At 46.8% G+C, this 10,220-nt stretch overlaps 1 protein-coding gene across 1 annotated transcript in view; it reads right to left on the bottom strand.

The window, feature by feature from the left end:
* Positions 1 to 5,814: 5,814 nt before the first annotated feature.
* The window catches only part of MATN1 (matrilin 1, cartilage matrix protein), a 17,747-nt gene continuing 13,341 nt past the window's right edge, over positions 5,815 to 10,220 (bottom strand). The window contains exons 6-8 of the mRNA XM_009995158.1: positions 8,817 to 8,969; positions 7,523 to 7,603; positions 5,815 to 6,110 (exon numbers count right to left, since the gene is read on the bottom strand). Of these exons, the coding sequence (XP_009993460.1) occupies positions 6,061 to 6,110; positions 7,523 to 7,603; positions 8,817 to 8,969 (284 nt within the window). The 3' untranslated portion in view covers positions 5,815 to 6,060. The remainder of the gene's footprint in view (positions 6,111 to 7,522; positions 7,604 to 8,816; positions 8,970 to 10,220) is intronic.

The raw sequence follows: 10,220 nt of genomic DNA, 5'->3' as shown, positions 1-10,220 counted from the left end.
GGGAAGCAGCTTTTCCCTGCTGACACTCCTCCTCCCTCCTCACCCTCCCCCTGCTCCAAGGAGACATCCTTCAGGGGGTGTCCCCAGGGCAGCAGGGTCTTCAGACACCATTCTGCTGCCCCAAAAGGACTGGGGGGCTTTGTCTCAGGGCTCCATGTGCTTCCCCAGAGCCAGGTGACAACCACGGGTTCCCTTCATGCAGAGCTGTGGGACAGGGAACTTGTCCTGTTGGACTCCCCTGGGTGTCCTGGGATGTATGTGGTGAAAAGGGATGTCCCCTTGTGCCTGGGGTCTGTGTTTTGGCAATCTCCACTGAGCCTACCAGTGTGTAGCAGGGGAAAACAGACGAGGTGGAGTCCTAATGCTCCCAGTTCAATTCAGAAAGCACTGGGATGCTCCAAGTCCTTCCACATCTCTGGATGCATCCTGTCAGAAAAGCCACCTGGCTCCTGCTCTGTCTCCCTCTCCCAGGCCTGTTTCTGCTCTAAGGGCATGGCCAGGGCTGTGGGTGCTCCCCTGGAGCCAGGTTTCCTACATCCCACCTCCCAGATGCAGTGTGGGGGCCCTGAACCCCCCCAGCTGCTCTGCTGAGGGGGCACCTTCAGCTGAGCTGTTGTCCCAAATGTCTTCTGCTCAGGAAACTGCCCTGAAAAGAAGAAGCCCTTTTCCTTTGGCTCATGCTCTGAGCAGGCAGCCTCCCCCAGGCCAGGGAGCCCTGTGCTTTTGGAAGCAACCACCCTTTGCTCCTCACATCTATCACACTCCCTGGGACACACCAAGCTGGCTCTTTTCCTGTTTTCTGAGCACCTTGAGGCTTTCTAGAGTAGGCTGAGGACAAACTGGAGGTGTTGGAAAAAGATGTGGCCCAGTAAGATCCTATAGGGTGTGGGGTGTAACCCAGACCTGCCCTCACTGCCCATCTGGAGGAGGATGTGGCTCTCTGAGCCCAGCCCCTCTCAGTGTCCAGCCTGGTGAGAGGAGAAGTGTCCTGGTCCCCTTGGCACACCCTGATGGATGGGAGGACACAGGCTGGCTCCTGTTTCAGACACATTCCCACCAGCCCTCACACCTGGGGGCTGCAATGTGTCATCTCAGGTGGTTCCATGTTCAGCAGATGGAGTTTTGGTGGCTTCGTTCCCACCTCATCTCACCCTCCCATTCCCTCAATTCTGATTTTGGGCACAAACCCCTGAGACATGAAAAAAAATCAACCCTCCACCTTTCTGTCACTACCTCCTCTCTGAGAGTTTTCTCACTTTGTTCAGTTATTGCTAAAAGAAAATGGCCTCTGGGTTTGAGAAGTTTCCATCACTGTCCTACCTTACCAAGATTGTACCTTAGTTCCAAATACACTTCCACTTAAATCATTGTGTGTCTCTTGTCACATTTATGTCTCCCTAAATTTTCTTTTCCCCTTACAAATGCTGCTATCAAGATCTCCCACCTATATATTTGGAATGAATCCTTTATTTCCCAAAGCAGCCCTTGCTACCAGCTCTAGCAGTTGTGCCAGGAATTCCTTTCTCCCCATCACTTGCTGAGACACTGTGACTGGTTTGTGGGTACATGACAACACCAGACGTGTCAGGTGTTTGCACTGAGGTTTGACTGTGAGAAAGGGCAGGGAATGCTCCCCCCATGGAGGTGGTTTATTCATTTAAGCCTTTCTGAAAAGTCTAACAGCAGGGTGCCTGAGAATCCAGAGGGCCCTGGCACAGGATCCCAGTGCCACCACTGGGATGGCATTCCCATTCCTTGCTGCCTGTACATGTCAGCTCAGCAGGAGCTCTGGGATGGGACCTGCCCGCACCAGTTCCACCTCCCATGAAGGCTGTGCTGCTGATGTCTCTGTTCCCAGCTGGCTGAAGGATGGGGAGAAGTTGCCCCTCTCTAATTCCTGTGTCTGGGGCTGCTCCCATTGCCCCCTCACAAGGCTGCAGGATGAGCCTGCAGTGTTTTGTGCTGCCAAGTTCAGCTCCAAGCACAGGAACAGCCTTTTTTATGCTTCTCTCTCTGAAACGTGCACTTTTTCATCAGGAGGTCACAGCAGTTTGGGACAGGGAGCTGTGCAGGGCAAAGGCTGGGGGTGGGGACCCCGAGACCCTCCTCCCATGGCAGGTTGTGTCAAGAGCTGCTGGATCATTGTGGATGGGTCTTCAGCATCCAGGGTGGAGGGGGAGGTAGGAAGAGATTCTTCACTCTGAGGGTGGTGAGGAACTGGGATGGGTTGCCCAGGGAGGTTGTTGATGCCCCATCCCTGGAGGTTTTTAAGGCCAGGTTGGATGAGGTTTTGTGCAGCCTGGTCTGGTGGGAGGGGTCCCTGCTCATGGCAGGGGGGTTGGAACTTGATGAGCTTTAAGGTCCCTTCCAACCTTTATGTTTCTATGTGTGTGCTCAGTGATGCAGGAACTAACACACCTGGTTGCTCAGCTGTAAAGTCACCTGGGTGCCTTGTCCTTCATCTGCTTTAGGGTTGCTCTGGGGAGCCAGGACTCACCCTCCCCACCCTTTCCTGCAGCCTCAAGCACCTCATCCTGCCTGCTCTGTTTCCCTAGGCTTCTCTTTCTCCATCTGGAGGAGAGGGCTGGCAGTCTGATCCCCACCACAGCACTACCTGAGGACAGATAACTGCTCAGCATTTATTGTTCTCTCCAGTCAGAGCTGCACAGTGTGTGACAGTGGGAATAGGCCACGGAACAATAAAACACCACAACAACTGTAAAACTCAAACCAGCTCCTGCCATGATTGGTGATTAAAAAATAAGTAAATCCAAATGACTACCTGAAGTACAAAGCCACTCACAATTTATTGCCAGAGCTCTGATCCTTTGCAAGTTCATCATGAAAGGAATTACAGGGGGTAGTGGCCTCTGGCTTGTAGGAGCCTCTTCCCGAGTTGAACATAAAATGACAAATAGCCATTTACACAACATTAATTCCCTAGCACCTTAAACTACCTGCTCATTGAATTACCTCGGAGGACTAGGGGAGGGAAGCTCAACTGCATTTCACAAGGAACAGTAAATCCATATGGCCTGAGAACAAGTTTCCCTGCCTGGGGTTGCTTGGAGGAAAATCATCATCATAACTGGTCTGTTACTTACCTATTCATTAGCAGCAATTACACTGAATTAGTGTTACAAATTGCTGTTGAAAGATGTTACCAAGCTAGGAGCCCTCAGTTTAATTGAAAGCACTTTTTTATTTGATTACTAATGGCCCCGTGTTATAATATCAATGATCTGCAGGAGAAAACTGCTTCCCGAGAGGGATCTTGTTGGCAAAATAGATCTGCTGGAAGGGAGAGTTTTCCCCTTGCCTTTGGGAGCAGTGGAGGCTCCAGACTAGCAAGGACACTCAGTACCCACAGGGAGGTCAGGAAAAAAGGGTCAAGGGATTTTTTCCAAGCCCAAAGCCAGCACTTTATTAAAAGATCTAAAGGAAGTTGGATCTTGGTGGCAACGTGGAGAGAAGGTCACATCTGCCATGTAAAGGGGGGGAAAGAAGTTCCACAGTCAGCAGAAGGATCATTTTACAACCTCCAGCAACAAAGATTTCACTATAAGCCCATCACTCCACAATGTAGGGCATGTAAGTGGGTTTTGGTGGGTTTTCTTTTCATTGTGTGGAGCAGCTTTTGTTTCCAAGACAGGCATGTAATGAGCTGAAAGAAAATGCAAAGAGAAGCTCATCGAGGAGGTTTCCATCTTGCTGCCCTTGGCGATCCATTAATGAAGTCTAATTACAATGTCAAAAGCTTATGTTCTAGCCCAGTGACTAATTGACTTTGCAGATGCAAGAGCTCTTTTGTTGTTTTAAGCCAGGAGAAGAAGAGAGGAAAAATAACTGTTAATTAGTTTAGTTCTGCTTTATCTGTAACACCAAACGAAATATTAATTACAGAAGCAATTCTATGCTTGATCTATATTATCTTGGCCCTCCTGCCCCTGCAGAGCACTGGAAAAGCTTGTTTTTCTGTTGACACATGGAAATTATTTATGGCCCCCTCCTTTGTTGTGTTTCTTGAGGATTTTACTGTGTAAAGTGGATCTGGTGATGCCAAAAGGTTAATTTGGATTAAGGGTTCCAATGAGGAAGGACCATAGTATAGAGGAAAATGAAGATTGGTGCTTGACTGATTGAATGGGATGGATGGACAGATAAATTCTCTGAAATATAGATGAAGACAGAAAACTGAAAAAAGAGGGCCACAAGGATGATTTGAGGGCTGCAGCAGCTCTGCCAGGGGCTTAGAGCACCTTCCAGGGCCTGAAGGGGCTCCAGGAAAGCTGGGGAGGGACTTGGGACAAGGTCAGGGAGGGATTAAAACTGGAAGAAGGGAGATTGTGGTTGGACATGAGGAGGAAATTGTTGGGTGTGAGGGTGGTGAGAGCCTGGCCCAGGTTGCCCAGGGAAGCTGTGGCTGCCCCATCCCTGGCAGTGTTGAAGGGCAGGTTGGATGGGGCTTGGAGCAACCTGGGCTGGTGGGAGGTGTCCCTGCCCATGCAGGGGGTGGGGCTGGATGGTCTTTAAGGTCCCTTCCAACCCAAACCATTCTATGATTCCTGCAAGTCTAAGGATATGAATAATTTTCTTGGTGGTAAAATATGCTTTTTGTTTTGAGAGAAGGGTCTCCGTTCCTCTATGGAATTGTTTCTTCTCTTCCATTGAAGTAAAAGGTTGTGACATGAGATAACCAGGCTTTCCTACCCACTGACAAGACTGTAGAGAGGTGATGTTGTCAGGCAACCACCTAAAAGCTCATGCAAAGAAAGGAGCTGAATTAGCTTTTCAGTTTTTCAGCAAACTTTTAATGCTCACCCAAAACACATCAGCTACAGTGACATTTTGGAACAAGCCAAGTTATTCTGATAAGCTTCTCATATAGTCTCAAGTATAAATATTTTGATACAAAAAAAAATAATAAAATAATAAAACCCCCTCCAAACCCAACCCCTTGTGCTCACATTCAGTGGGTTCCCCTCGTGCAGCCTCTTCACCCAACCAGGCTACAGCTGTAGGAGACAGGCAGGGTTAGATGCTTCCAGCCCACGTTCCTTTTTTGTCTTGGCAGCACCAGGGATCCAGAACAGAAGAAGAGTCTGAAAGGTGTTGAGATGAACTTCCTGGCTTTGAAGGTGCTGAGAGGTGTGGGGTAAGGAAGGAGCTGGTGAAGCCCTGGTTGCCACAGTGCTGGAGGCACCGCTCCCAGCAGCAGCAGCTCCAGCAGCAGTTCCCTGGGTTTTGGGTGCTAATGGCATTTTGGAGCTTCAGATGAGGACGTGGAGACCAGAAAGCTGAGGAGCAGGGACACATCTCCTGAGGCTGGTGCTAACAACACTGCCTTGCCTCAGCCACAGGCACTGGCTCATCGTGCAGGATCAGGACTCACCCAGCCTGTGTCTAGCTCAGGTGCAAGAGACTGAGACATGGGGAGAGCATTTCCTGGCTAGGAAAGCTGAGTTTTTCTCTTGCCCTACTGTACAGCAGCTGTGGGGAAACCCCAGCAGCAGCAGCATCCTACCTTCTCTCATCTGCAACTCAGAAATCATGACCACATTTCACCTACTTACTGACAAATGCATCGAGAAGCTGATCAGCACCTTTGAGTTGCACACTCAGCATCTGGGTTGATTTTAAGCCATTTTGACTTTTAAATTAAATTACCTCATGCATAGAAACAAAAGATGCAGAAGAACACAGCGAGGATTCACAGAACTCAGAATCAAGTGCTTATTAACACACACACACAAACATTATATATATATATTTATATTAAGCTTTAAATCAAAACCAAATCTTTCCAGTTTTTTAATCTATGCACTCTATAGGATGCAACAAACATCAGCATGGTCTGGCTCTCAGTCACACCCAGTGCTCTGCCCATTATACAATGTCTGCTCTACTGTTACACTTCTTCCCTTTTAAACAAATGCAGGTAGACTAGACTTTATGAAAATACAAGCTGGCCTTAGCACTGAGGCTGAGCTGCCCTCCTGTCTGCATGAAGTTCTTGTCTTGTTACATTAGGAAGGAGGGAAATCATCTTGGTTTGGGGTCTTACATGATCTTGTTCTCCAGGGCTTCGATCCTTTTTGCCACAGCTTCCAGTGAGCAGGAGTTAAGGTGAACAAAAGGACAGGTAAGAGATTCATTGCTGAGGCCCTTCCCTGGCTTGCAAAGCAGATCATGACTGGAGCTGCCTCTGGCATTTCCAGCACTGCTCAGGTTGATGAATTTCATGGAAAGTAGAAAACCTTCCTGCAAGCACACACACTCACATGCACCTATAAATGTACTATAAAAGGCAGAGTGAAAAAAAAAAAAAAAATGGGAGAAGGATTGGAGTGTGTTTTGAGTGGCTGGCAGAGAATTCCTGCCCTTGAGTCACATGAAGGGTGGAGCAGAGTGCTGGGAGTTTTATGGTGTGTCACCATTTTCTGCTCTTTCCATTAATTGCTTTTCAGAATGTGGCTGGGAGCAGCAGCCCACTGGAGGAGAACTACTGATTTACTCTGACCTTTTGCATAAGTCCTGGATTTCACTCAGTTTGAGTTAAAGAGTAGAAAATACACTGTGCAACTGACACAGCAAAGCAGAGAAACGTGTGAATAAATTAGAACGTGGCTTTAAAGATTATATTCTTTCTTCTCAGGAATGAAAAAGTCTCCCTAGCCCTGTGTGAGCCACCCCAAGGTTTCACTAACAATTCTCCCCATGAGAAGCTTGAATCTTATTCACAACTTTGCCCTTCTTGTTTGTCTTTCAAACACTTATTGGTCTTTGTGCAATAGGCAGGACCCAGCCTGGCAGTTCCACAGACTCAGCTCAGGTGGGATCCAACTCACCTCACTGGAGATGTTTGCAGCCAGGACTTGCAGGAGGGTCAGGCTCCCAGGACTAAGATTTAGGCAGCTGGGGGAGTTTATTGCTGCCCATCTGATCATTGGACAATCCATCCCAGTTTATCCAGACCACCAACTATGTGGTCAGAGGGGTTTTGCTGGAGAAGATCCTCTTTCCTTCCAGTGCTGTGGAGGAATTTAGGCATCCAGCTCAGATGTTTGTATTGTAGGTATTTCCTATCATACAAAGAATTCGTGGAGCTCTAATGACTCAGCTCCACGTGTGCGCCAGTGGTTTCCCTGCTCACAGCCCAGTGTCAGCCACCCCTGCCCTCAGCCCTCCCATCCCCTGCCCTGTCTCACAGCACCTGCAGCTTCTTCTAGAGGTGGCAGCACCATCCCAGCCTTTAAGCTGACCCTGGTGCCTACAGCTCATTGCTGTCCTGCAGTGGTTGGACATGTTCTACCTTTGTTCTGCTGGTTTTGGTTCACTTGCTCTGTGTCCAACCATGCACCCTGGTGCAGGGACTACTCTTGTTATAGACATTTATCACCCAAGTGTCTTATTCTCAGCTTCCCAACCTCCTCCTCCCACGAGGAGACTTTCCCCAGTGGTTCCTCTAGAAAGCACAACCCAGCCCGGTGTGTTCTGCACAAAGAAAGCTCCTGAAGGATATGTTTCCTCTGCAAGGAGTTGATGAGGTCTTCTACTTTTGTCTGGAACTTCACAATGGATTTACATTCACATGGATCTTCCTCTGTGGATCAGAATATCAAGCAGATGAGTTAAGTGGCACAAAAGACAAAGGATTAAATCAAACTCACAGAGACAAATGAAATAAAGCAATTCTTATTTTCTTATTAGAAACAGGAAGGAAATGAAAGTATCATTCCTTCTGATTATCTGGCTGATCACTTGTGGCTTTAACCTCCAATGACTCAAGAATCTCACATTTTTTTGGTTGTTACAGAGCCCAGGCTCTGTGCACAAAAATATTGCCTGGATTTCTAATTTCCAGAAGACCCACTGATTTCTCCTATTGCTCTTTTAAAGTTTGCCCCTTAAATTTGAATCTGAGAAAATACAAATCCAATACTGTTCTCAAAACAACCTCTGGCTGTCCAATAACATCCCCATGGTGGGCCCTGCTCCTGCTTTGTGAAATAAAAACTGAAGGCAGTTTGCCTTCTTCTGAGAGTCAAGACTTGTTTGAGCCATGAGCATGAATTAGTTTGCTAATATATATTAATTTAACAATGTTCTTCAAGAAAAATTAACTTCAACTGGAATAGAAGTGAAGAAAGGTACTGAGATGGCTGGAAAAGCAAAGGAGATGTTTACAAGATGATACTGAGGCAGCTCAGCTGCCATTAAAGGAGTAAGTAAAAGGACTTTTTAAGGGAAAGGACATCACTTGCACAGAAACACAACAGGATCAAACCAGTCATGGGTAAACTAAAGCTGGATATTAAGAGAATATGTCTAGCCATCTGTTGATAAATACAAGCTAGACTTGGAAGGCAAACAAATACAAATATTTTCTTTCCTTTATTTAATCTCAAACATTAAGATATTTAGCAAAATGGGTATTTATTGGGTTTTTTTGCAAACAAGTTATTTTTCTGAATTTTTGTTTTTACTTTTTTTTTTTGGCTGTTGAAGTCTAAATGGTGTTTGTTTTCTTGGAAGATATTTAAATACAATATGAAGAGGTTTTCTTACAGCTCCCATCATCTTGTTCTTGGATCAACTCCTACTGTTTAAAGTAGCCATGGCAGAGAGAGTCTCCATCTTGCAAGCCTGGATACCAGGCTCTGCAGACACAGGGCCCTGGAGGGTCTTGTCCCTCTCAGACTTCCCCAGGAGGAAAAGAAGGTCCCATTCTTTGGAATCTGAAGGGGCATTTTTCTCCTTCTGCCTCCAGCCTTCAAATCCTGGGACTGAAACTCCCCTCAACCCCCGGCTCTTACCGACGCAGATTTTCATTTGCAGCTTCTTCCCAATCTTGCTGATGGTTCTGAAGTCAGCCGTGTAGAAGGAGTGCTCAGCCACTGGTTCTGAAGCAATTTCCCTCAGCTCATCCTCCACTGCGTTGCCAACCCCCACTGCAAACATCCTAAAGCCTGGGAGCAAGAAAACCTGTCAGGCAGGCAGCCACGGAGCACCTTCCTGCTGTGGTTCCAGCCCCCCATCAGTTTGTCCATCCTTGCTCTTTTTCTCCACCCTTGGCCTCCACAAAGCTCTGCTTTCTCTGGGAAACTAACCCCCTTGCCCTCTAATATTATAGACTTGTTTCAACCAGATCAACCAGAGTTCTAAGATATTTTTGCAGATAAAGTCTTATTTATCCAGACATTGACCACTATCATCGCAAGAACAATGTTTTGGAGACACAAGAAAGTGCAGATAATCAGAATGTCCTGCCTGGATCATGTTTCCAGCTACCAGGGAAGGGATAATACAGCAAAAGTAATCAGGGAAGGTTTTCAGAATAGGCTGCAGGCACCAGGAATCATCCTGTGTCACAGCAAAGTCCCCTGTGCAATGGAGACCTGTGGTTCAGTGAAAGAAGACCTGAAGCTCTTTCTGGTCCTGTGGGAGGTGTCCCTGCCCATGGCAGAGGTTGGAATGAGATGATCTTTAAGGTTCTTTCCAAACCACTCTGTGATTCTGTGATTCTATGAGCTCATCCAGTCTGTCAAGAGCAACCCATACTGTGGGGTAAGAACATGTCCAGGTACTACACCTCCCTGTCAAGAGACTGATTTGCCACCTCTGTCTTAGACCTGTCTCTACTGAACTTACTTTTTGCATTGACTTGAGTGCTGAGACTAATTAACCCCTCTTTCCAAATATTTGCCTCTACTTGGCCATGTCTGGCACTGGTTTTGCTTTCCCTGCCTCCCCTTTTTGCCTTGTCTTTCTATCCCCAGACGTATCCAGTATTTGTTGGGGTCTTTTTGATGTTTTTTTTTCAAAGTTCAGCTCAAGGAACATGTTTGGAGATATAACATCTTGTTATTTATCCCAGTGAAACCACTTACGAGCAGATATTGGAGATTCCTGTGTAGGGACGAGAGAGGAGGAAGAAATAAGATGTAAAGTTTTATCACCACAGAGGAATAAATTCTATGGATACAGCTCATAAGGACCTTTTGTTTTATAAGAGCATCCACAAAACATGCCAACTTGCTTTGTAAACATCAGCTTTTAATGAGCTAGAACCTGACCTCTGTGATTCTGTGTTAGCCCTTAGTCCCATCTAGTGGTTGAGAGTGAAGTTAAAAGGAAGGGAAGGATTTAACAATTCAGGAACATGTTCACACGGGCTGCATCCATTTCCCAGAGGTGTCAGGAGACTGAGGACTTGTTCA

This window comes from Chaetura pelagica, unplaced genomic scaffold (assembly GCF_000747805.2).
Source record: "Chaetura pelagica isolate M959 unplaced genomic scaffold, ChaPel_1.0 scaffold273, whole genome shotgun sequence".
Classification (NCBI taxonomy): domain Eukaryota; kingdom Metazoa; phylum Chordata; class Aves; order Apodiformes; family Apodidae; genus Chaetura; species Chaetura pelagica.
Note: the sequence above shows the minus strand (reverse complement) of the source record. Positions and strands in the feature narration are given on the sequence as shown.